The sequence below is a fragment of the Vigna unguiculata genome, chromosome 6 (genome assembly GCF_004118075.2).
Source record: "Vigna unguiculata cultivar IT97K-499-35 chromosome 6, ASM411807v1, whole genome shotgun sequence".
Classification (NCBI taxonomy): domain Eukaryota; kingdom Viridiplantae; phylum Streptophyta; class Magnoliopsida; order Fabales; family Fabaceae; genus Vigna; species Vigna unguiculata.
The window spans coordinates 10,036,032-10,063,816 of record NC_040284.1 but is presented as its reverse complement, the minus strand read 5'-3'; the positions used below and the strand labels follow the sequence as shown (position 1 = coordinate 10,063,816).

The 27,785-nt window shown below is 33.7% G+C and overlaps 3 protein-coding genes across 4 annotated transcripts; 2 read left to right on the top strand and 1 right to left on the bottom strand.

Moving 5' to 3' along the window:
- Window positions 1-729: 729 nt before the first annotated feature.
- Window positions 730-10,837, bottom strand: LOC114188915 (stomatal closure-related actin-binding protein 1-like). 2 transcript variants are annotated; one of them, XM_028077584.1, is made up of 13 exons: window positions 10,570-10,837; window positions 9,900-10,199; window positions 9,569-9,697; window positions 8,786-8,878; window positions 8,027-8,167; window positions 6,781-6,849; window positions 6,581-6,664; window positions 5,957-6,137; window positions 2,522-2,638; window positions 2,293-2,351; window positions 1,893-2,024; window positions 1,407-1,556; window positions 730-1,120 (listed from the first exon to the last, which is right to left on the bottom strand). In XM_028077584.1, exons 2-13 carry the CDS (start codon window positions 10,179-10,181, stop codon window positions 1,076-1,078), a joined length of 1,482 nt encoding a protein of 493 aa, XP_027933385.1. In that variant the 5' UTR covers window positions 10,182-10,199; window positions 10,570-10,837; the 3' UTR covers window positions 730-1,075. The 2 variants fall into 2 exon arrangements, with proteins under 2 accessions (XP_027933385.1, XP_027933386.1); XM_028077585.1 differs by lacking the exon at window positions 10,570-10,837 and adding an exon at window positions 10,342-10,553.
- Window positions 10,838-21,837: 11,000 nt separating this feature from the next.
- Window positions 21,838-23,475, top strand: LOC114188386. Its single transcript, XM_028076975.1, has 2 exons — window positions 21,838-22,828; window positions 22,940-23,475. The coding sequence occupies exons 1-2, from the start codon at window positions 21,838-21,840 to the stop codon at window positions 23,473-23,475; spliced, it is 1,527 nt and encodes a 508-aa protein (XP_027932776.1).
- Window positions 23,476-25,649: 2,174 nt separating this feature from the next.
- On the top strand, window positions 25,650-26,394 carry LOC114189125. The gene is made up of 2 exons (XM_028077835.1): window positions 25,650-25,940; window positions 26,172-26,394. The coding sequence occupies exons 1-2, from the start codon at window positions 25,665-25,667 to the stop codon at window positions 26,241-26,243; spliced, it is 348 nt and encodes a 115-aa protein (XP_027933636.1). The 5' UTR covers window positions 25,650-25,664; the 3' UTR covers window positions 26,244-26,394.
- The last annotated feature ends 1,391 nt before the right edge of the window (window positions 26,395-27,785 follow it).

Genomic DNA, 27,785 nt, shown 5'->3' with positions numbered 1-27,785 from the left:
AACATCAAAGGAAAAAAAAAAATTGAGGGAAGTAATATAGGCTTTTTCTTCCTGACCCCATGATGTCTAACTGCATTGCCATATTTTTAAAATAAACATTTTATCCTTTGTAAAGGTTACTTTTATATATTATCTGTTCTGAAAATTTTCTAAAACAAATTTTTCAGAATTTTTACAAGAATTTTGAAATAGAATTTTGGATAAGTGAATAATTTTAGATTTTTAGAAAGTTCATCTTAACTTGAACTCACAAAATCCATTTGATAAGTGAAATTGGCACTTAAATATATATTATAATTTAATCATGTTTTTTTAGAAGTAAAATATTCGATACACTCTTTCACCCAACTTTTATATGTGTATATATATTACATAATTTATTCATATTCATAAATGATTACAAATTTTGAATACATTTTGTCATATTTGATCATGAAAATAGAGAAAGATCCAATACCACATAGTACACTTGACCTAAGCAAATTTTGTTAAAATATATTTTGATACTATCACAGAAAATCATTTTTAATCGTAACTCAATCTTATAAAACCATCAACCTTGTGAAACCAACCTAGTAAATTCACATCCAACTTATAATATCTCTATATAATTCAATATATCCATTATTTTTTTTCCAGCAGGATTTAATTCTTTCAGGTATTGTCTTCATACTCAGATTAGGATATTCCCAACTTTGAAGTAAATGTAGCTACAGCATAGTGAAGAGGTTTCAGAAAATCTTGCCAACAACGCAAGTATCAAGACAAAACAAATAGAGAAATTTAACAGTAATTGGATCAATCAAATACAATCAATTAGCACCTCAAACAATGAACATAGCTTCCACCAATTCTATAATGTAGGCTCTAAAAACTTTATCAAGTGTCACTCACAAAGGCAAACAAAAACATGCCCTGGTGTTGGTGAAAAAGAAAATTGAATAAAGGCATTCAAACCCCAAGGTATGAATCCTTAAGCACAATCCAAAGGCATATTTCACTGGTTACACACTTATAATACAAGGAAAACTCAAATAATTACAGTTGACAAAAATAATATTCAAGGTGAGAGACATTACGTTTCTAAAGGAGCTTTGTGATCAGGTCCAGCAAGAATAATCTGCATTACAAATATACCAATGAAGACCAAGAGGTTAAAAAGGGATTGAAATGGATCATAAAATGCTTCAATTCTAAAAGATATAGCTCTGATTTTACTCCACTAAATCATGCTTCAATCCAAACCAATAAACACTACTTTTTCTGGGGGCACTTTATAGAGGGTACAAAATTTGACATTGTTATAAAATACATGCACATGTATAACAATGTATGCTGAAAGATTAAAAGAGTCAAATCCATCTCATTATAAATCAAGTGTGTGTGAATAGTTTAGGAAGACTTACATTGCAGTCAAATGCAAACCTCCTTGCAAGCATGATGGCTGCATTCCGTTCTCTCTCTGACTCAAAAGCTAAAACAAAAGAACGGCCTTGCTTCGGTTGCCAGAACACTGCCTGTGCTGCAGCATTTCCCCCTCCTCGAACTCCACAAAGCTAAAGAAAACAAAAGAAGCATCATATTTTAATGTACAACAACAAACTTATACTTTAAATCTACTTGACCTCATAAAACTGACTTGTAAGATAAGGTTTAAACCTACTTATATATTATCATTTGGTCTTATGTGTAGTTAATATAAGATCTCCAACATATTTCACACAGAAATATAGCTACATCACTCAAGGTATAGACTGCCAGAACATCAGTATTCATCACATTTTTCTTGTTACTAAGACCAGACAAGCTAAAGAATGATAAAATGCGAAAAACTATTAGTTGTCACTTGTCACCAAGAACTATATACAACTGAGCACCCACGATTTGAATACCTGCATTGAACTAGAATAATATTCCTTGGTAATTGTTGTCTTTCCTTTACAGAGTTTCATCCTCATCTTTCCGACATGGAGCACATGAATAGATTCAGTTGGATGGTCTGAGCCAGTCTGAGTCACAACCACCTGCAATGTGTTAAACTATTATTATTATCACTGTTAATAAAGTGCAAACAAACAACTATAGCTAGTGACAATTCAACACTACTTTTAGTTAAAATTCGTTCAAGGACAAAACCATATATATTAGGCGACAAGGAACGAATGACAAGCTTATATAACATTGACAATTAAAATGATACGCATAGACAGATGCTTAAATATGATACAATTAGCTAAGTATAAGAGGAAGAAAAAGGAAACATTTCAAGTTGAAAAGGTCATAATGACATACATTGAATTCAGTGTCATGTTTTCGCACAAGTGCCTCGACATAGGTTCCCAAACCAGCAGCTGGATAAGAATATGATATAAATGAATAGCTTGATTGGCAAAGAACCAAGTCCATTTGTAAATTGATAATACAAAACATCTAGTTTAAATATCAGAAAATACATACAAATAATTCCTGTTAATCAATACTAAATCAAAAGAGTGGACAAGGTATGGGAACCAAACCAAACCTGGATCAATTGGACCAGTGGTTGACAATGTAATCTCCTGGCCTTTTGAAAGAATATCAACTTGCAATACACGTCCAACGTCAAAAGGCTCAGGGGCGTAAACTGACTTGGTAGCTCCTGATTACAGAAAAGATATATTATATTATAGGCAAGGACAGGACAGATGCTAGATATGAAATTTAATATCAATATTCCACTACTATGCATCTCGAATGTACACTTTATAGATAGATTAAGCCCTTCCAATAGTTAAGACTGGCTAACACAATGTATAATAGACACAAATACTCACATGCTATGGTTCATAAAAAGAATAGTTATAACAACATTCAATCAATGTGAACGTCTCCACAAGGAAAAACTTTCATAACCAGTGAGAATTTTGCTTAGAAAAATGAAACTTGTGATAGGGAGAAAATATGGCAATATCAGGTCGGCTAGATAGACAAAAGGTTAATGACCAAAATTGCACCTTCAACGGAAAGGTGACGTCTAAAAGAGTGGAAGATATCAACAGGGGTATTGGTAATAACCCGACGATGAAAGGATATAGCGAATAACACTTGACGGATTTGTTTCAGTGAACAGGGCAGGTCATGACAGCAAAAAGAAAACAGAAGTTAAGAAAAAGACGAACAGACAGAGAGAGAACTCCAGAGACAAGAGAAGGGTCAATACACCACACTTTTTACCCTCTCCACTCACACTTATATAATCCGTTCCCCACGTAGTCAATCCATTGTTTATGTGAATCTTTTCTCACTCTTGCGTGTAACACTCCTCTCTGGACATGTGCCAAATATCCTTTTCCTCCAACTAACTCTGGTTGTTGCCTTTTGCTGATTAGTCCCTCACTTCTATCCGCTGTTTTTGTGCTTGACTCCCTTACAATTCTCCCTCCATTAAAAATAACCTTGTACTCAAGATTGAATTTGCGGCAATGCTGTTATATCACTACTACATCTTCCCAAGTTGCTGAACACCGTTATTGGTTGAAGTAATGGACCTTTTTCATTGGTCAGCGGCGAGAATGGCATATATGGTTGAGATGCATCTCCCTTAAATGGTCTCAGAACCGATACATGTAACGCAGGGTGGATGAAAGCAGAGCTAGGTAAATTGAGTTTATAAGCCACAGCCCCTATTCTCTCCATTATCTCGAATGGTCCAAAACACCTCATTCCCAGCTTTTGGTTCTTCCTCAAGGCCAATGAGTGCAGTTTAACGAAAACTATATCACCTATTGCAAATTCAAAGTACCTTCTATTCTTATCAGCTTCTTTCAATAAGCGACATAAAGGGGTTATGGTCCCATATCTAAGCACATTCTTGTTTCTTTTCTCTTCATCCCATCAGAAGAGAAAAGAAAATCAAGAGGGAACCTAAAGTGCTCTACAGTTGGAAGATCATATACCACTCTTATCTACGTTGTTCCCGATGACCAATCCAGGTACACTTCTACACACTACTCTATGGAGTATTGGGGATTGTACATGATATGAGAGGGTTTGATTGCTCAATAATAATTATTAGTCTATATTTGATGGCATAATTTAACAATTGGTATCATAGCACATTACATTTATGTTTAAGTTTTTTTTGTCCCTAATTGCATGAACCCTACTCTATTTTTCCCCAAATTTTATTTGAAACCTACGAGTTTGGCCAGGGTTTGAAACCCACAAGAGAGATGAAACCAGACCTGGATTTAACCATAAACAATTAAAATAAAAATCCCTAAATCTCATAATTAGGGTTTCTGATAATTTTTGGGAAAAATAGATTAGGCTTCATGCAATTAGGGACCAAAAAACTTAATCATAAATCTAACCTGCTCTAATACCAATTGTTAGATTATGCATCAAATATAGATTAATAATTAATGAGCAATCAAACCCTCTCATACCATGAACAATCCCCAATACCCAATAGAGCAATGTGTAGAAGCCTACCTGGATTGACAATTGGAAACAACGTAGATAAGAGTGGTATATTTGATCTTCTAGCTTAGGTTCCTCTTGATTTTAACTTTTGATGGAGATGAAGAGAAAGGAAACAGGATTGTACCTGCTTACATATGGGAACCATAACCCTTTTATGTAACCTTTGTTTTTTACTTTTTCTTAAATTTCAATATTTCTAATTTGGTCCCTCATCAAATTAAAATATTGCTTATGGTACAATTAATCTTTCATGACATATGTGCCCTTAGTCATAAATTTAAATTAATTAGATCACTTTAATAAATTGGCTAATAAAATATAATGACCCAAACACATTAAATTATTTATTATATATATATATATATGTGTGTGTGTGTGTGTGTGTGTGTATGACCCAAATTGTTAACAGTATCTTCATATGTAACTGTATTCTCTCTAAATTCTTCTTCAACTGGTCCAACAAAACATTTATCTGTTGCAATAATTCCTCAATTGAAGGAGTTGGTATGAGTTGTGGAAAGGTTGTTAAACATGGGAGAATATTTTTATTATTTAGTCTCATGAGACAGAGGGGAGAGGGGCTTCTGATCAGATTCTGTTAGAGGAGCTATGCTCTGGGCAATTGGAGTTTTCCTCCTTTTGTAGTTTCCTTTCTATTGCAAATAACATACAATTTTCCAGTGCCTTCATATTTTTGCTTCTCTTTTTACCAACATAATATTGTTCTGTAACAGTGTCATTATTAAGATGGTGTAAGATAGCTTTCAAACACTTTGGCGTTGGTTGTATTTCAGACATACAAGTTGTATACCTAACTGCAATCAGAGCTTAATAGAGAAGACAGTGTGTATGATTTGAACTCAGAAACTTATATTACAGATTTCAGATCAGAAACGTTTTCTGTCTCCCTCTTGAATTGGTACACTGATTACTTTCACATTTTGTTGATCATATAATTGATTATTCCTCTTTTACTTAGAAGTTTGAAGATTTGTCTTCGGTTTATAGTTTATAAGGCTTAGTACCAGGAAGGTTGAACACTTAAGCAACCTGATATATATTACAGAATAAGACAGTAATCATGTAGACAGATACTTTGAAGCTGAAATGTTTGACAAAATAATAGAGTTTTTTGGGGAGAAGAAGTTAATTTTTCTTACTCCAAAGCAAAAAATGTGATAATAATCATAAGTTCATAGGTAACCATGCTAATTGGGTACATTACTTAGTTAGGTGAGACAGTATGAAAGATACATGTTGCCTTTAGAAAAAGGACGTTGAGAGAGATCTTGTCTTTTTGAGAAAGTATTGCACACTATAGAAATGTCCGATAATCAAATGCTATGTTAATATCAATACCCAACCATGGTATAATAGAAGTAGATAACAGTGTAAGCAATGAATCATGATTAGCATGATAAAAGAAATCCAACAGACAATATTAACTTCTAAAATATGATCATTTAAAGTGCAAAGCCCAACGAATTTTTACCTGAAATAAGTTCCTTTTTGGCTCCTTCAGTTGCTATGCGATACCACTGAATGGAACACTTTGAAAGTTCAGGGGCATTATCGGAGCAAGGTTGAATTTGCAAATATGAACCTAGCGTTTCAGCTCCTTCTAATTCATACAAATGGGGAACATTTTCCTCTCCTTCCTTTGTCCTTGATAACTGAAAAATAGAAATGGAAGAAAATCGATATTAACTTACTAAGGAGGACAATCGGATCACTCCTCAATTATATCAAAGAAACATATCACATTCACTTCAAACCAAAGTATACTTTAATGATGTCCAAAAATCCCCAAGTCTATGTCTTACATAATAGCAGGAGGAAGGAATATGGAAGATGTCAGTACATTTTTATTTCATTTTAATCATCAATTCCAACAAGTGATGCTGATTAGGTTTGAGAAATTGATGGTAAGATACTAGTGTGTATACACACTCACACATCAACATATGTATTCAATACACACAGAGAAACACATTTCATACAGCAGAATAAACAAGTAGTTCTGAAGTCTTGTACATTAAAGAAATGTACTTCATAGATCAGTCAACACAAAAGAAAATCACAACTACTTCAGAATGACTTAAGATCGTAGGAACACCTCCTTTTGTAGACGAAGATAAAGTCTAGACTTCTCGGCAAGTTGAGCCCTTAATGCTCGAAGCTCATGTTCCATATCCATAACCTAAAATTAATATACAAACAACAAAGAGATGGAGATCAGGGTACTACAATGAAGAGCAAAAAACATTAAATATTGGTCTATAGGAGATGAAATAAGAACAAAGGAACAATGTGTACCTTGCTTGGCTGATGCAGCATTTTGATTCTCCGTGCCTCTTGAACCTCCTTCATTAATTGATCCAGGTCCTAAAGTTCCCATAGAACTAAATTTTGTTAAAATGAAAATTACTTAGTTGATGCACCACTGCAATATGAACAGTTACATTTTTATGCAAGCAGTGAATATTATGATTATTGAGTAGTTTGCTTTATTTGATAATTAGTTTTAAAATAAAATAACATAATATATAAGAGTAAGTCAGTAAAGAACAACTAGAGGAACATTTAAAAAGTGAGGGAAAGAATCAATAATGCATAAGACTGTCTAGTCTCTCCATACATCAGAAATTATGTAAACTCCTCTGAAACAGGCAAGATCATGGAAAAAAAGAGAAGCAATAAGAACTGTTACAAAAACAAATCTATGATGGAAGATTGGTCCTTAAGAAAACACGCATTTTTTTCCAACCTCATACAACAAAAGAAATTCAAAACTGCCTAATACTACCATCTATCTGGTATCCTTGTTTTGTCCCTAAAACTTTGAAAAGAAATGACAAATACTTGTTGGTATTAAGTGAAGGCAAACACCCAATGATACATTTTCAGAATACCAGATATCATATTCCAAGGGAGAGAAGCTGACATACATATACAATCTAGAAATACAATAATTAGTAATGCAGTATAAACGAAGAACTATATCATACAAGGAGTTTTACATTTTTCATATGAAATTGCCTTAAGAAAACTTTTACCTGTTAGTAAACAGGTCAAGAAAATGAAGATACTCACAGGACTTGAAACACACTACATAAGAATCAATTTGTTGATTGGAAGAATGTGAGTAATTCAAGCAAAAGCAAAAAGGATTGAAACACATTACTCTGCCAACATTCAGTTCTCTTCCATAGTGAAAATTCCAAGGAGGATTAGATTTAAAATCAAGAATACAGTTCTGTAGTTTTGTACAGAAGATAAAGATATAGGTGTGAAAATGAATATAATAAGGAATATCCGTTAGCAAAACAAGCACCCAAAATTTGGCATGAGAAACATCATCTGAACCAAAAGAAACAAAAAATGCTCTAAAAGAACTACATTAAAGCTCAAGTAACTAGTTGGAATTTGGAAATATCAACTGAGGGCCTGCCTCAATAAAGGACTAATTTCATATACATAAATTCATTATATTTAAAGGAAATGTATTTGAATTGAGAGAAAAATACACTTAAAACATTATGGAAGAAGGAATGATCCAAACCTGCTTCCCTGAAGCTTCAGACATTCTCTCATGCTCCTGAAGTGCCTCCTCAACTCTCTGAACTGCTGCTCTGGCATTTTCTATTTCAAAACGAGCAAAAGCTCTTTCCTCATTCACAAGTTTCTTAGCATCTTCAGAAGCCTACAAATGAATTTAAACTCTCAACAGTAGGAAAGAAATTTATTTTGTAACTCACTCTAACATTCATTCATAATAAACGACACATCATGCTGATAAAATGTTGAATAAACTGAGCTGAGAAGTTTCATTCCCTGGACAAATTAGACAGCACATACACTAATAGACAGACAAAGTAGCAGGCTTGCAGTACACAGCATTTTTTTCATTATTATATGTAATAACTACAAACATGCTATGTGTTGATACTCTCAGATCATTCTTTCAATAGTATAGTCTCCCTTAGAAACAGAAATATGATGCTCCTCAATTTATAGCACTGCACTGTTTATGTTGTCCTTTGATGTCAGCAGTTGAAGCAAAGCACTTACAGGGAATCTTTATACCAAATTTATAAATAGACATCATAGTTGGTTTAGTGACTTTATAACAGACAACGAAGGATCAGAGTGCTGTTATACATTAATGTTTATTGTAATGTTATTGTTCTTGTTTTGCTTTCTTTGGCTCCGGAATTTTGAGTAAATATAATATGTTCTGTCAGTACAAACCTTTAATTTTTATCTCTCATCAAATTTCAGCCTAAAGCACCAAAAATAAAGTAAAAACAAAAAGCATCACCTGCTTAAGAAAATTTGTTAGCTTCTTCACCTCAACCTTCTCTTGGATTAGTTCCCCTTCCCTTTGAGTCAACTGAACTGCTAGAGCTTCAACCTGCAGAATGCACCAAATAACCTACAGTTTATTATAATAAAACATAAATTGATGCAAGAATAAATGACCCATAGAAGATTGTAACTTCGGCAAAGGAGAGGTTAAGCAGTGAATATATTATATAAATGACAAAAGTTAAGATAATGCAAATTTTAAGAAAAAACTATATTTTTTATGTTGTCATCAATAGCTTTCCATTCACTTCTCATCCATCCCAACCACAAACCCAGGTTCTCCACCCGAACTATTTATTCTGACCTATCCTGACAGAACAAAAACAATATGAAAAAACAAGTGCTCTTCTTGTTGGATATTTATTGAAGCAACTCCTTTAGAAAAATATAAACTTCAAGAGAATAATACTGTGATTTATATTATGAAAGAACTATTTTTTCATCCTTAATCACCAACTACACTAATCTGTGACAGTTATTTTACACTTTAGAGTTTCAAATGACCATAAAATGAATGCGCAACTCTAAAACTAATGGGATAATTTGCTGCATGGTAAAATTAAATAATCAATTATAAATAGATGATGCAACGAAAAAGTTGTCTGATGATCATACTATAATGAACGTACTTTAGAATATACTATCAGCTCCATATGATTTTTGTATCAAACATAGGATAAATAAATGGTTAGTTTGGTATAAGCACAAACAAAGTACATCTAAAATAGGACCTAACCATAGCAATAGCTTCTGCAACATCCTCCTTGTTTCTTCCTGCCACTCTCCCTTTTAAGGATTGCAGTGCATCTCGAAGCTTCTTCAAAAGAACATGTTTTTCCAGTGAAGCTGCTTCTCTGAGTCTAGCCTGAATTCCACCACCATACAAAAAGATTAGTACTGAAAACAACATGAAGAGCACTGCAAATTATGAACACTGATAATCTCAGTAGGTAAAAATACAAAAAACAAATTACATAATAGAATTCTCAAGTTGAAATGCTCTCCAAAATTATGCATTACATTGGCATTACAAAAATAAGTTGAATTCTAAATATCAAAATTATGACCTCTTCAGACAACTTAGCAGCAGCTGCCAAACCCTTCTCAAATTTACTGGCAAGATCGCGAACAGACATTCGTTTCTGCTGTTCCAACAGCTGTGCAGTCTCACGTGCAACAACCTCCTTCATAGATAGCACTTTTGGATCACCCTTTGTCTCCATGATCTGATTATTAACCCCTATTTTGTAATTAGGAAACCGAAGAGAAGCAAATATTACATCGGCCGACACTGCTGGCACTGCATCTTTCTTCATCGTATCCCCAAAATCACGGGTCATCCTCGTCATTTTCACGATCTAACACCTCTGTGACAAAAAAAATGCAATCTTTAGCCACAACAGTTGAGCAGATTATGCTCCACTTAATGTAGTCCAATGAATTTTCACAAACAAGCCAAAAGAAAAGGAGCATTCACTCACAATTAAAATAATAACAAAAAAGACATACCCCAAATCAGAAACTAATAAATTGAGATACCACTAATCCACTCTACCCACTAAACTCACTGAAATCAAAATAAAAATCTGACACAGACACTCTAACACAGACACTCTAACAATGAAACTAAACCCTATTCCACCTGCTTATCACATTTTTTATCCTTTTTTTCTAGTTGTAAGCTATGAGGGAAAAGCAAGATAACCAAAAAGAGACAAAAACAAAACTTGAACTTACAGATCATGAAATGACAAAAAATTGGTACTTGAGTTTGGATTCTTAGATCAGATGCAAAGGGGTTGCTGAAGTTTTGCTATCCACCAACAGGGTAACAATGAGAGAGAGAAGGAGAGAGAGAGAGAGAGAGAATAGGAAAGCAAAGATGGTAGCTTTACTTTTTGAAAGGAAAAAGAGAATGGCGCCCCAAAGGGTGGCCCCTAAACAAGTTTGTGTTTTAAGTGTTAACGTTTTTGGTTGTATTGTTACCATGTCGGATACTCTCTCTCTTCTCCATGCCTTATGCTTTAAACTCAAAACTCTTTGGCGGGTCCCAACGTTCTCTTCTTTCCATTCACATCTCCCTCACACTTCTTTCCAACTTGTAACCAACAATAGAAAATTATGAGTATCATTTGAAATATTTTGAAAATGAAGTTAACAAAGGATTAATCTATTATAAAAATAAAATCATATACCAAGCTAATTTTCAAAAGAAAGTCAACATAAATTGTCGTTTTTGAGAATAAATTATTTTCTTAGTGTCACTTTTTGTTGAAAATAACACTATAACTGTATGTATAGTGGCAATTTTTTATGCTTTACATGCAATTATTATGTAACTAACCACTTAGCTATTTGACTTGGGTTTGTTTAAAGAAAAGAAAGGTGATTTGAATTATTTTGTTAAAATGCATGATGGTAATGTCTGGGAAAACTACTCCAAAACATGAGTTGTTATATTCTTCTGGAAGGTGTGGTTTTCATTGTGTATTCAAATTTCTTTGCACTTCTTCCTCCTCAATCATCATCTATCATCCATCATCATAAATTATCTAACTTCCTATGTACTCGGATACTCATGAAATTTTATCTCCTTCACATAATTTATATATATATATATATATATTCAACTTACATGACCATTTTCACTTCCTATTCAATTTGCTCATTTTAAGCTTTTCTCTAAAGGGGTTTAGACAGTGAAATATGATTGGATGATGAAATGATATCATTTTAAATATATAAAATTAAATATGTTATAAATAGGACTCGTCCTATCAGTAATGAGACACACATAAAAACAGAAGTTGCTCCCTACTCTCTCATTCTCTATTCTTCCTCTCCTTTGTCTCTCTTATTACCTTTATTTTATAACACGTTATCAGCACGAGGGTTATCCAACTGAGCGTGAAGGCATATTTTTTTTTTTTCTCCCTAAGAACAACGCTCTATATTCCTTAACCGAGGTTCTTTCTAATCTTTTTCTCATTCACAAACTTTATCTCATTTTTTTTTTGTGTAATGATAATTGTTTGATTTATTTTTCTCTGTCATATTATTATTATTATTATTATTTGATTTTAATAATTTCATACATGAAATTTGATTATATTAATATTTTATGTGCTAGTTTTAAACACGCGAAACGTTGCAAAATTCTCTGTCATAATATTTTTATTATGACGATGATTATTATTAATATTATTATTTTGATGATGATGATTATTATTAATATTATTATTTTATGTGTTAGTTTTAAACACGCGAAACGTTGCAAAATTTGGATTTGTGACCCTTGATATTGTAAGGAAGAATTCCTTATATTGGATTTTAAATGTTGAAATATATTTAGATGCAATGGATATTGGGATACCATTAAATAAAGAAATAAAGCAACTAATTTGCTCATAACAAAAATATTGTGAAAAGAGACTTCACAAATATTGTGAATTTATTTCATGCCTATGCATGGCTGGCTGGACAAAGCAATAAAGCTTTTGATGAAAAATCATGAGATCCGCCTAATCTGTTCCATTCCCAGAAGTGAATGGAGCAATCAATATTATGAATTGATTTCATGCCTTCTTGTGGCTGAACAAAATAATGAGCTCTTGATGAAAAATCATGAGGCCCGACCAACTGGTTCTGCTCCATTCCCAGAAGTGAATGCAGCAACATCTGATCCATATAATCATGGACGAGGTCAAGACCATAATAATAATCGTGGTCGTAATTTTGGCCGTGGTCGTAGCCATGGTCGTGGTCATGGTCGTGCTATTAATCATGGTCGTGGACATGGTTATAAAGGAAATTTTCAAAGAGAAACTTCATCAACAGAAGTGGAACAAGAATGCGAAAAAGGAAAAAGAAAGGGGTGAAAATAATGGCAAAAAGGCTGAAAATATATGTTACCGTTGTGGTAGTAAAGGTCATTGGACCCGTGCCTGTTATACACCAAAGCATCTTGTTGAACTCTACCAAGAATCACTTAAAAGAAGAATGTAGAAACACACTTTGCTTATGAAGATGGTGATTCTGATTATGGTCATATGGATACTACTCATCTTGATATTGGTGATTTCTTTTCTAAACCCGATGGAAGCATTGATCACCTTATTGGTGATGGGAGTGTTAGAAAATAGTTTTATTTTATGATTAATTTTTAAGACAATGTTTTATATTTAATTCATGTTGCTTTTATATGTACAAGTTTTTATGTTTTTATGAATAAAATCCTCTATTTTATTTTTTTTTTCTTTCTCTCCTCTTACAAAGTAATCTCTAATATTGATATTTATGTTTATATGAAGAATGAATATTGGCATTAACACCAATGATGAGGATCTGTGCCTTGCTGATAGTGCAACAACTCATACAATTCTCAAGAGTAATAAATTTTTCTCTACTTTGGTAATGCGAGAAGTCAATGTTAGTACTATTTCTGGTACTACAAATATAATTGAAGGCTCTGGAAGAGCTACAGTACTTCTGCCAAGAGGTACAAGATTGCATATTAAAAATGCATTTTATTCTCCTAAGTCCAATAGAAACTTATTAAGTTTCAAGGATATTCGTCTAAATGGATATCATATTGAGACAAATAATGAAGGAGATGTTGAATATCTTTATATCACTCAAATTGAGTCAAATAAAAAATGTGTATTGGAGAAATTATCAGCCTTCTCTTATGGCTTGTACTACACATATATTAATGCGATTGAGACGCATGTTATTGTAAGCCAGAAGCTTACAAATAAGAATGAATTTCTTGTTTGGCATGATCGGTTGGGTCATCCTGGATATATCATGATGCGAAAAATAGCTGAAAACTCATGTGGACATCCACTTAAAAGTCAAAAGCTTCTTCAGTCCAATGATTTCTCATGTACTGCATGTTCGCAGGGAAAATTGATAATAAGACCATCACCAGAAAAAAATTAGAAATGAGTCAATCTCATTTTTAGAACGAATACAAGGTGATATTTGTGGTCCAATACACCCACCATGTGGATCATTTAGATATTTCATGGTATTAATTGATGCGTCCACTAGATGGTCACATATTTGTTTACTATCAACTCGAAATCAAGCATTTGCTAAGTTATTAGCACAATTGATCAAGTTAAGAGCCCACTTCCCAGATTATCCAATTAAGAAAATTCGTCTTGATAATGCTGGTGAATTTACATCTCATGCTTTTAATGAGTATTGTATGTCAATTGGAATTGAAGTTGAACATCCAGTAGCACATGTTCATACTCAAAATGGACTTGCAGAATCATTGATAAAACGTCTAAAATTGATTGCACGACCTTTACTTATGAAAGCTAATCTTCCAATGACTACTTGGGGATATGCAATTCTGCATGCTGCAGTATTGATTCGCATCAGACCAACAAGTTATCACAAATACTCTCCTTTACAGTTGGTTTTTGGTCAACAACCAAATATTTCTCATTTAAGAATTTTTGGGTGTGCTGTATATGTCCCAATTTCCCCACCAAAAAGGACTATGATGGGTCCTCAAAGACGTTTGGGAATATATGTTGGATATGATTCTCCATCGATAATAAAATATCTTGAACCATCAACAGGTGACTTATTTACAGCTCGATTTGCTGATAGTCATTTTGATGAATCAATTTTTCCAACGTTAGGGGGAGAAAGAAAGAAACTGGAAAAAGATATTGGTTGGAATGAATTATCATTATCTCATCTTGATCCTCGTACAAAAGAGTGTGAACTAGAAGTTCAACGGATAATTCATTTACAAAAATTGGCCAACCAATTACCAGATGCTTTTACTGACACAAAAAGGGTAACTAAGTCGCATATACCCGCTGCTAATACTCCAATCAGAATTGATATTCCTGTTGGACAATCTAATATAGCAAATGAATCTCAAACACGCCTAAAGCGTGGTAGGCCTTTGGGTTCCAAAGATAAAAATCCTCGTGTGAGAAAAAGGGAAAAAAGGCAAGATGGCCTAATCGAGGGGGTAAAAGTCCCAAAAGATTCTTTTGACATAATCAATGATTCGGTTCCAGAAGAACCTCAGGTACCTGAAATTGTTGAAAATGATGAGATCTCAATAAATTATGTCATGAATCATAAAATATGGAATCGAAATAAAGTCAATATTGACGAGGTTTTTGCATATAATGTAGCAAAGGATGTCATAAGTGACAATGATGATCAAGAACCAATGACAATTGAAGATTGTCGGCAAAGAAATGATTGGCCAAAATGGAAAGATGCAATCCAAGCAGAATTAGATTCGCTTGCTAAACGAAAGGTTTTTGGACCTGTAGTTCGCACACCTGAGGGTGTAAAACCTATTGGGTACAGATGGGTTTTTGTACAAAAACGAAATGAGAATGGTGAAATTGTTAGATACAAAGCACGGTTAGTTGCTCAAGGTTTTTCACAAAGACCTGGTATTGATTTTGAGGAGACATATTCTCCAGTATTGGATGCAACAACATTTAGATATTTAATTAGCCTTGTTGCACAAGAAGGTTTGAATTTGCACCTCATGGATGTTGTTACAGCCTATTTGTATGGCTCTTTGGAAAATGATATTTATATGAAACTCCCTGAAGGATTTAATGTGCCCAACAAAGCAAATTCTAAAAAGGATTATTCAATAAAATTGAATAAGTCCCTTTATGGATTGAAACAATCAGGACGTATGTGGTATAACCGTCTAAGTGAGTACTTATTAAAGGAAGGGTATAAAAATGACCCTATTTGTCCTTGTATTTATATGAAAAGATCCGAGAATGAATTTGCCATAATTGCTGTTTATGTAGATGACATAAACATAGTTGGAACTCCTAATGAGCTCACAAAGGCAATTGATTGTTTAAAGAAAGAATTTGAGATGAAGGATCTTGGAAGGACAAAGTTTTGTTTGGGATTACAAATTGAGTATTTAAACAAAGGTGTTCTTGTACATCAAGAAGCTTATATAACGAAAGTGCTTAAAAAGTTCTATATGGACAAATCACATTCACTATGCACTCCAATGGTGGTGAGGTCATTAGATGTTGATAAAGACCCTTTTAGACCTCAAGAAAAAGATGAAGAACTACTTGGTCCTGAAGTACCATATCTTAGTGCTATAGGAGCACTAATGTATCTTGCTAATTATACTCGACCCGATATAGCATTTGCTGTAAATTTGTTAGCAAGATATAGTTCTTCACCTACAAGAAGACATTGGAATGGAGTAAAACAAATACTCCGTTACCTTAAAGGCACTATGAATATGGGCTTGTTTTACCCAAATGATTCAAAATTAGATCTAATGGGTTATGCAGATGCAGGTTATTTATCAGATCCTCATAATGGTCGATCACAAACAGGATATTTGTTCACATGTGGTGGCACAGCGATTTCATGGCGATCTGTGAAACAAACAATAACAGCAACATCGTCAAATCATGCAGAAATTTTAGCATTACATGAGGCAAGTCGTGAATGTGTTTGGTTAAGGTCTATAATTCAACATGTGCGACAAACTTGTGGTTTATCCTTGGGAAAAATGAAACCAACAACGATATATGAAGACAATAGTGCATGCATTGCTCAATTGAAAGAAGGATATATTAAAGGAGACAGAACAAAACATATTCTTCCAAAATTCTTTTTCACTCATGATCTTCAAAGAAATGGTGATGTAGAGATCCAAAAGATTCGCTCATGTGAAAATCTAGCAGATTTATTTACAAAGTCTTTGCCAAGGAGAACTTTTGAGCAATTGGTTCATAGGATTGGACTCCGCCATCTTAATGATGTAAGTTTACATGAGGGGGAGAAATTAGAAGATGCAAAGAACAATATTATATAGAATGATGTACTCTTTTTCCTTCACTAGGTTTTTATCCCAAAGGGTTTTTCCTAGTAAGGTTTTAACGAGGCACATTCTTTTATCAATGGACACCCAAGGGGGAGTGTTATGAATTAATGGTCGTCCATTGATTTATACAATTACTCATATGATTGATAATCATATTATTCATTACTCTTTATGATGTAATATTTTGTATTTACTATTTGATTTTATATCCTTTCTGGGTTACCATATTGTACCTATAAATAGGACTCGTCCTATCAGTAATGAGACACACATAAAAACAGAAGTTGCTCCCTACTCTCTCATTCTCTATTCTTCCTCTCCTTTGTCTCTCTTATTACCTTTATTTTATAACAAAATAGAGTTAGAGTTATTAAAACTTGTAGGATGAGTTTAAATCAACAATAAAATACAGTCCTTGCCTCCTGTAATGATTAATGCTTGCTCCCATAAAATATAATTAATTTGTATGTAATTATGAAATACAATTAATTTGTTATAATAAAGATTAATAAAGATTAGATAAAATTCTTCAAATTTCAAATTCAATTCAAAGATATTAATAATAAAATAGGAACATTAAAAGATTCATTGCACCATTTAAAATTGTAACTGAACTTAAAAACTTACTTTGGTGGTTAGTTGATATGTTAAACGATACAAGTTAAATTTCTTAACCTTCTCCTTACAATTCAGAAATTGTAATTGCACAAACAAACAAAAAAAAGAAGTAAAATGTGAAACAAATTTTTACCCTTCATCGTATACGCGGGGTTTGAGTAGATATTTTTGTTATTATTTATTTATGTTAGATAAGTTATTTATTTATTCATTACTTTTTTATATTTAAGAAAATATTAATTATTTTTATAATAATTACATATTTATTTTTACTTTACTTTTAATTAATTTTAATATTATTTTCCTACTTGTAAATCTGAGAAGAGTTAATATAATACACTTCATAACAATTTATTAAATCAAAATGATTTATTTATTTAATTAATTTATAATGGTTGAATTAAAGATTTACAACACACAAAAAACTAATAAGGAGCAAAGACTGGTAAAATGTTGTGTGTGAAAATTTGAGTGATTTTCTAAGCACTGTGCAATTAAAATTTGGACAACCTTACATTATAATATTTTAAAATGATGTAATGATTCAGTGATTTTTTTATGGAAGTGAATTGCCGCAAGTAGTTTTTCTTGGTTCCGTTGTGGTAACCTAAACCCCTTAATGGACTCCAGTTGCAAGCAGGTTGCTAAAATTTGTTGATTCTCGTGTTGGAAGCTTTGGGTTGGCACACCCAGTAGCGATTCGAGGTTAGCTTGTGTTCTTAAAACTAATGCATACCAGGTGTGTGTGAAAAGGAGTCAGTGCATAATTTTGTCTCGTTTGAATTGGTGTGTTTTATGGAAGCACGCAGTGTGTTGTGCTGTCTCATGGGGTGGAAAACTATTGTTGATATTTTAGAATACCGATTGATAGTGGACTTGTTGGTCCATCTTGAAGCAGCAGAGGTCTTGTGAATGGTGCTGCAATTGTTTCTGTATGGATGGAGGGAGGCATACCACACGTTTGTATAAATGTCTCAGTGGAAATTAGTCATCTCCAACGTTGATTACACTACGGGTCACAATTTCAACACTTAAATTGGGTGGATTCAAGAGGTTGTGGTGCAGGAGATTTGGACAGCAGCTTCAGAGGTCCAAGCTTTTGTCTCAAGCGGTGGCAGCTCCTTTCGATTTTCGTTTATATAGTTTGAAGGTTCAATTGATCTGGCTCCATCATACATGTGGCAGTAGCTAAGCCCCATTCTTTTTGGCAGCAAAGGGTCCAATTACACAACGCTGGTCAACAACAAGATGGAGGTGGCTGTTTAGAGCGGTGTAAACATGAAACTTTCTGCTGGATCACAGTTCTGAAGCATATGGACTTCTATTTGGTCCAATTGTCACTACAAAAAAAAGGATATATAACATGGGTCATTTTATGGAGGTTAAAAAGACCTCCAAAAATAAAAATCATATAGACATTATGATAACTTTTCTAAATGCTAATAATGGAGGAGGTTTTTTATTTTTTCTTAGGAGGTTTATGACCTCTGCAAATTACAACACATTCTTCTCTAAAGTAAATGAAATTTTCCCAAGTGAAAACCTAAGTTAACCCTGCCATAACCTCAACCATTCAAAAACGTAAGTTCACAGTGTCGTAACCTCAACCAATCGAAAACCTAAGTCGACCAATCGAAAACCTAAGCCATGTCGTAGCTCCGTCGCGCTGCGCCGTCTTCGTCGCGTCGTCGCGCCCATCTCCGTCACGCTGCGCCGTCTTCGTCGCGCAGTCTCCGTCACGGCGTCTCCGTCGCGCAGTCTCCCTCGCGCCGTCTCCCTCGCGCAGTCTCCGTCGCAGCGTCTCCGTCGCGCAGTCTCCCTCGCGCTGTCTTTGTCGCGCAATCTCCCTCGCACCGTCTCTGTCGCGCAGTCTCCTTCGCACCGTCTCCGTCGCGCAGTCTCCGTCGCGTAGTCTCCGTCGCGCCGTCTCCGTCGGCGTGCTCTTCTTCGCTTCATCTCGGTCGCTCTATCTCCGTTTTCCCATCTCCGTGGCGTCATCATCCCGGTTAGCCTCTGTGGTAGCCTCTTTCGTTATGCCCTCTCCTTCACTCTGGCCCTCCATCACATCCAGTGGCTTCTTTACAGTCAAGGTACACCTGGAAATTTTTGTTACCTTATCGATATACCTACATCTTCTTTAACACATTGCACCACTTTGCTCGATTTGTCACTCTCTACAGTAGTCAACTTTACTTCATAGCACACTTTTACAATTGCATCAAACACTACTTTCATGCTATCTGGGAGAGATTGGATGGAACTATTATCCCATCTGAAATTCATACAAACAAAAGGAGGATTATAAAGGAATACTTAAGAACTACAAATTCATGAGTGTGAAGGATTTTCAAATCATTAATTTTTCCATTGTCGTATAGCATGATATAAAATTTGTCGATCATATAATTTGGATTGAGATAAACCTTTGAATTGCCTGTGTGAAGAGTTCAATTTCTTCTACTGTGTCGTAGGAATCATAAGTATCATCTAGAAGAGAGATACAACCAATCAATTTGCTCTCTATCTTTCTTGCAATACTATATTCAGCTTTGTAAGTCATGGTCACTGACCACAAATAACACTCAACTACCCTATCTCTTGCGTAAGGCACCTTTGTCGCACTCTTGTTCAATGCTTTATGAGAGTATCACTTATGGTCAATTAATGTGTTTCTTCACTTTTGTTTTTACTTGCAGCTGTCAATGGACTCATTACCTAATCTCAACTAGCATCCTGGTTTTATTCTCTATCTCTTTATTCATTTGTCATTTGTCATGTTTATGTTGCCTATATTATTAAAACTAGCATTATTTGTGTAGCCTATATTGAAGAACAATTACCATTTGTGTTTTTAGTCTTGTCTTTATTCTGCAGAAAATTTAAAAATTGTTCTAAAGTATATCCTAATACTAAAACTTACAAAACACTATTATAACAATGCTAACAAACCTAAATTTCCCTTTAGAAACTATTCTTAAAATTATCTACTCTCTAGAATTATAACAGCAAAATAAAAAAGTGCACTTATGAAAAAAAAATACCAAAACTAAAACTACAGCAAAACAGAGCAAGTAAAGTAAAACTAATTTTCTATCTCTAACTAGCTCTAAACTAAACTAAACAACTTCATATTCACTAAACTATCTAATTAGATAAAATGAGGGCTCTGTGAATTGTGTGAATGTGCTAAGGGTTTCACTTTCACTTTCATAACTTCTAACAACTTTTAATAACTTCTAATAATACATTTAATATACTACCAACAGCTTTTAATATTGCATTTAATATTCAACTAACAACAACATATATAATAATTCCTTGATGACAGGAATATCAAAGGTAGGACTAGAGATTGATGGAATATGATTGTTATTAGCAAATATTGGAAGAAACAATCCTAGGTGATATCATTGGTAATATAGCCTTAAGAAATTTAGCATATAATAAGAGGGTACGTACAATTGTAGTCAGTCCATCCAATGGTCATATTTTCAAGATCATATACAACTAACTTGTTTGACAGCACCAAATCTGCAATAGGAAACAATTCCATGTAAATAAATGATTCTCATCCAATGACACTAGTTTCCAAAATGATCAGAAATTTTGAATTACCATCAATGAGGTTATGTCTATTATTAAATTTTACCACACAAAACAAGGAATGTACAAACATGATATGAAAGTTTTTAATTTAACAAAAACAGTTATCATATAACAGAAACAAACTCTTCAGCTCACAACATTATATGCAAGTTCTTAATTTAAGATAATAGACAATTAAGAATAGAATGCTCAAATAAAAACAATAACAACCAGTAAATAAATTATATTATAAGTGAATCATAATTCAATTTTCTTTTAATAACATTTCAGCTAAGCTGACAACTCAAAGCAAACTTCGAAAATTTACCTCCAAGAATAATTATTTCCTGTCCATCCTTAGTTTGTGCCATACTTTTTTGCCAGCCAACACACCACATGTTTTCCTGAGTACCATGACAAAAGAAAAAGTAATATTAAGAAATAACAATATTGAACATCTGAAACATATTTTTCAAAATTGAAATTTTCTCCATATTATATATACTTACACATGCATCACTCCAATCATAAAAAAAATGTGCCGTACATTTCCTATAGAATATAATTTACTTTTTTAATAGTCTTTTTATAATACATTATGTGTATCTTTATTAGTATCTTTATTAGTATCTCCTTTCAATTTTAGAGCACATTATCATTTTTATCATTATTCTTCCTACATGCATAATGGGCTTCAACTTAATAATTGGTTCTCAAATTTTATTTTCTTTGTACCGGTTTACATTGGTTATGTGTAACATTTCAAATGAGAAATTCTTTATTAGTGAGAAAATGAAATAAAATTTGTAAATAAAGATTAAAATGAAAGGGTTACATATTTAGTTATTGGTGAACCATATTTCTTATATTCTTCTATGCTTTATAAGTGTTTGTGTATTTTATAAAATACTCATTGCCATTTTGTTTAGGTATCTATTCCAATGGATAAATCTTGGATTGTTAAGCCTCGGAATACAATTGAATACTCAATTGGTTTAAAAAAATTCTTAGATTTTGCTATTGAAAATGGGGCTATTGGAGATACAATTAAATGCCCATGTCCCAAATGTGGGTTTATGAAATGGCAAACTAGAGGCGTAGTTGAGGAGCACTTGATTTTAAAAGCATTTCGTAAAAATTATGTTATATGGAATCTTCATGGTGAAAAACAAATAGAAGATATTTCTAGTAATGAAGATGATATACAAGAGGCATTTCATTATGAAAATCCAATGGAAACAATGATCAATGAAACATTTGGGCACTATAGGCAAGAAGGTATTAATCTAGGCAAAACACAACCATTGGGTGTAGATGATGTTTTGAATGAAAGGCCAAAGGAGGATCATAATGAGTTTATTGATTTTCTCAATGATGGAAATCAAACATTGTGTGACGGGAGCAAGTACACAAAATTAGAGTTTGTAATCAAATTATATCACATCAAGGTTTTGTGTGGATTAAGTGACAAGGCAATGACTATGATCCTAGATTTGTTAAAAGATGCATTTAATGAAGCCAACTTGCCTCTTTCTTTTTATGAGGCTAAGAAAACCATCAACAAACTTGGTCTTAACTATACCAAAATAGATGCATGTCCGAATGATTGTATGTTATATTTAAGAGATGATGAAAAAGATTTGCAAACATTCAAACATTGCAGTACATCTAGATGGAACCCAAAGAAGAAAAAAAAACAACCTGCAAAAGTTTTGCGTTACTTTCCATTGAAACCAAGATTGCAAAGATTGTTTATGTGTTCTAAGACTGCAGAGCATATGAGATGGCATTCTTTAGAGAACAAAGATGGGTTCATAAGGCATCCAAGGGACGGTGAGGCATGGAAAACATTTAGTTTATTGCATCCTGAGTTTGCTTCTGATCCTCAAAATGTTCGTTTAGGCCTTGCTAGTGATGGTTTTAATCCTTTTGGTACTATGAGTTCTACTTATAGTATTTGGCCAGTGTTTTTAATTCCATACAATCTTCCACCATGAATATGTATGAAGCACACTTCATTGATCCTATCCATGATCATTCCAGGCAAGCAAATGCCAGTAAATAATATTGATGTGTACTTACAACCCCTTGTGGATGAGTTACGTGAGCTATGGAATGATGGTGTGGAGACCTTTGATTCTTCATTGAATGAAACTTTTAGGATGCGAGTAGCTCTTATGTGGATAATTAGTGACTTTCCTGGCCTAGGCATTTTATCTGGTTGGAACACACACACAGGTTTAGCTTGCCCTACTTGTAACTTTGATGCAATACCTTGTCGTCTTCCTTATAGTAAGAAGTGGTGTTTTATGGGGCATCGTCGCTTTTTGAGTAGAAACCATAGATTCAGATTAAATCGTGTTCGCTTTGATGGAAGCACTGAAACAAGGAATCCACCACTAAAATTATCAGGATCTGACATTTTTAGGCAAGTTGAAAATATTAATGTTACATTTGGGAGAGGAGTAATTTTGGATGGTAGAGGAAAAAGATCTAGAGAAGAAGTTAAACAATGGAAAATAGAAGCATTTTCTTTGAACTTCCGTATTGGGAGTCTAATTTGTTACGCCATAATTTAGATTTCATGCATATTGAAAAAAATGTATTTGACAATTTGGTATATACTTTGTTAAATGAAAAGCCTAAATCCAAAAACAATGTAAATGCTCTGAAAGATTTAAAGGAAATGGGCATAAGAGAGGATCTTTGGCCAAATGATAATGGAAGATATCACCTTGCTTTGTTTTCACTAACTCGTGATACCAAAAAGTTGTTTCTCAAAACTTTGAAAAATGTTATAGTACCAGATGGTTACTCAAGTAACATTTCTAGATGTGTTGATGAGGTGCAACAAAAAATATTCGGGCTAAAAAGTCACGATTGCCATATTATTATGGAGTAATTACTACCGCTGATAATACGTAATTTGTTACCAAACCATGTCACTGCAACCTTGGTGGAGTTTTGCTCATTTTTTAAAGTCCTTTGTAGTAAAAGTTTAAATCCACAAGAACTTGAAATGCTTCAAGATCGCATTGTGCTAACACTTTGCCACTTAGAGATGTTATTCCCACCATCATTCTTCACGGTTATGGTTCATTTAACTGTCTATCTGGTAGAGGAAGAAAAACTTGGAGGTCCAATTCATTATCGATATATGTATCCTATAGAAAGGTAATGCTTAGTACTTTTAGATTAAGGTATCATTATCATAAATATCCAAGTTGTTTACTCTATTTATTTCCTGATTATTATTCTAGATACTTTGACCCAGTTTCACTGAATAAACTTTTTTTCCTCTTGGATAATCCCCATGCATTCTTTATATCTAGTTTTCACTGTTGTGATTCACTTTTGGTTTCTCATAAATATATGTAGCCATGCCAAAGGTGAAGCGTTTCCGAAATCCACAGAAATCATCACTTCAGCCTCCAGCCAATTCTTTACCATCAACAAATCCTGCACCAACAAATGAAACCTCATCACACACTTCAATAAGCACAACACCGCCAATAGATTCCTCATTGCCCACCGAGAACTCACAACAACCTGAAACATCTACAAAACATGCTCGACGTGAATCTTCATCATATTGGACTGTTCATGCAATAGGTATATGTCATATTTATTTTTACATGACCATAATTTTTAAAATTTTACTTATGGTTAAGTAAGTTGTTTTATCGTTAAAGACTTAGAAGGAGTTATCAAGAAAATTAAGGTGAAGGTCAGAGAAGTAAATAACTTACCTCGTGGGGAACGCATCATTGTGGACTTTGATGAGTTAGGCATGACAATTGGTGAAGGATAAGGCGTGCTTGCAGGATATTGTGGTACATTGAAAATTGATTGTAATTTGTTTCCAATTAATTTTTAAAGATGGTCTGGGAAAACAGGTATGCCTGACACTTACTTTTTGGAATGCTTTAAGGAAATATTACAGGTATATCTTTATGCATGTATGACCTTATATCTTTTGTAAATGTTACATTTACTCAAATGTTTACACACTAACTATGTCTTCTTTTTTCAAAAGCCTCGGTTTTGTTTTAAGACTGGTGAAGCTAGTGCACAACAGTATTGCAAACTAACTCTCAGTAGGAAGTGGGCTGCACATAGGCAGAATTTATGGAATGAGTTCTATGATCCAACAAAAAGCAAAAATGAAATCATAAGCAATGTGCCAAATGGTATAGACAGAACTCAGTGGGCTCATTTTGTTACTTATCGTCTAAAACCGGAAACATTGGTACAAGTTACATTATTTTGAATGGTGTGAATTGTTTGTGTAGATATTTTTTTATTGTTGTGTGAACTTGCAATTTTTTTGTTCATAGGAGATTTGTAAAAAAAAAATAGAGAAAATCGCAAAAAGCAAGTAATTCCTCATACCGATGGTTCTAAACCTATGTCAAGAAGAAGACATGAGATGGTAATGATATTAGTTAACATGACACTATACTATTTTTTAATTTTTACTATTTAACTTAGCTTCTCTTTTTATTTAGCTTTTGGAAACTGGACAACTGCCTAGTCGGGGAAAGTTATACATTGATACTCATAAAAGAAAGGATGGATCATTTGTAAATGATGATGCAAAGGCTATATCGGTTAGTTGTACCATAATATGATATTTTCGTGCATTTTCCTTCAATGTTTAGCGTTTTCACTACATATTGTTGTATGCCTATAGGAACAAATTGAAGTGGGTTTGACTCAAAGCACTAATGATGAATCAGATGTTTCCCCTAATGATGTTGTTGGTAAAATGTTATGCCTAGAGCATTCTGGGAGGGTGCGATGCATAGGTTTAGGAGTAGCTCCTACTAACTCATTTAGAAATACAAGATTTCGACTTTCGGATTTAAGCATTGCTTCATCTAGTGCTGCCACATCATCAACATTTTCTGATCAGTGGCAACAGAAGTACACTAATTTAGAATCCCAAATTCAAACCACCTTGGGTGCACTAAAAGCCTACATGATAATGAAGGAGGGAAAGATCCCTGATGAATTAACTGCCTTCTTTGATCCTCAACCACAAGTAAGTTATGTCCAGCCTTTGGAAACTAATTATCTTGGTACTTATTTGTGAGGTGATTTTTGATACAAGAATTATATTGTATCGGTGTGAGTTAATCATCGATACCAAATAATCATGATTTTTGTGCAGGTCAATGATCTAGTAATAAACTATTTTAGTATATGCATGTTGATTTCATGATTTGAGGTTGACTTCCTTCTTGCAGCTAATATTTATCTTTTATAATTTCAACAAACAGGTGATGCAAATGAGCCTGAGTCTTCTATGGGTACAAGAGGATCATCTGGTGGTAGCAACATTTAGGATGTTGATGATGTTTTTTAGGATGAAACTATTTTAGTGTATTATGAACTTTGAGTAAGTATGGATTAAGTTGTCATTGTTTCAATTTAAATTGCTTTTATGTTAATATGTTGATTTTGAGAATCAAAAGTTCTAATGATATATATTTGAGCACTTTGGTTGAAGTATTTGATTGAAGTTTACAAAAAATATTGTTGATGTAAAAATATAAGTACCTCAAATGATGACATACATTGTCAAGTATAATAGGAAATTCTAATTACAAACAAAATATTGTTTTTTTATGAGATTTGAATAATGCAAGAAAAATACAGTATTAAATCTACAAATTAAATAATACAAACGAAACAGGTTAAAATTTTTATAGTATAATCCTCAAATTGAGGAGGGTATTAACCCCCACAAAAAAATGAAAAATAGGAATTTTAAAATCAAATAGGTTTATGGAAATAAAGGAGGTTTTAAACCTCTACAAAATAATAGTCATGAATAGGAGAGGTTATAACCCTCCATTAAAAAACTTCCACAATATAAACATGATACCAGGGGTTATAGAAAACCTCCACAAATAACTTGTGGTGAACCTAACTGTGGAGGTTTGAAAAACCCCTGCAAATTATTTTGTGGAGGGTAAAAACCCCCACTAAAGGAAATTAAAACCTCCACAATTTAGCTTTTTTTTTGTAGTGTGTGGCATACAAACTAAAATTGTTGTTTTAGAAGTGTGCTAAAAAAAGTCTAGTGCATGAGTGTATTTTGGCTTGCAATTTTGCCAAATCTATTTCTAATTAGGACACAGTGATAGCAGCGGGCCTAGGCCATTTGGTGCAGAATTTCTTCAAAACCTCCTTTGCCTCTTGCAATTGACAACAACTGGTCTAGTCAATTTGGTGTAGGACATCAACCTTGTCGCTTAAGCGAAACAATTTGGCGCAGTAGGTGGTGACAATCTTGGAAGCAAATTGGTTAGTGGACCACCCAAGACTTGTACCGTTGCATTCAATTCCAATTTGGTGAAGCAGTTCAGACTCCTTTTAGTGCACAATTTAGAGTGTTCCAAGTAGTGCAGATTGGAAAATGGATGTTGCTTTCATTGGTGTAGAACAAAGTGGTTGTGGCAGCAAACTAAATAGGTGAATTAGCAACGTGCTTGCTGAAAATTCAGTGCTGCAACTGCTTTAGGCAGTAAGTGAAAATTGTGGTGCCACTTGAACTAAATTTTTGGCACGTTCCAACTTATGTGTGTGGAATCGATTTGGTGCAAGCGTGGACCCTTGGCTGAATTTGATGAATTAGAAACTGCATACCTTTTAATTGTTTCAGTGGCTCTTTAGTCCATGCGGTGCTAATCACAAGACCAGGTTTGAAGGGTGTAGATAATTGCAAAGGAAGGATTCCGTGATTTGGGATTCCTTGTTGCGGGAGTGGTGCACACCAAATGGCAATTGAAGCAGATTCATTTGGTGGTGGATGAAATTGAAATTTTCTCTGACGTTGGTGTAGCAGGCACGTGGTTCACATTGTTTGCTAAAATTAAGTGCC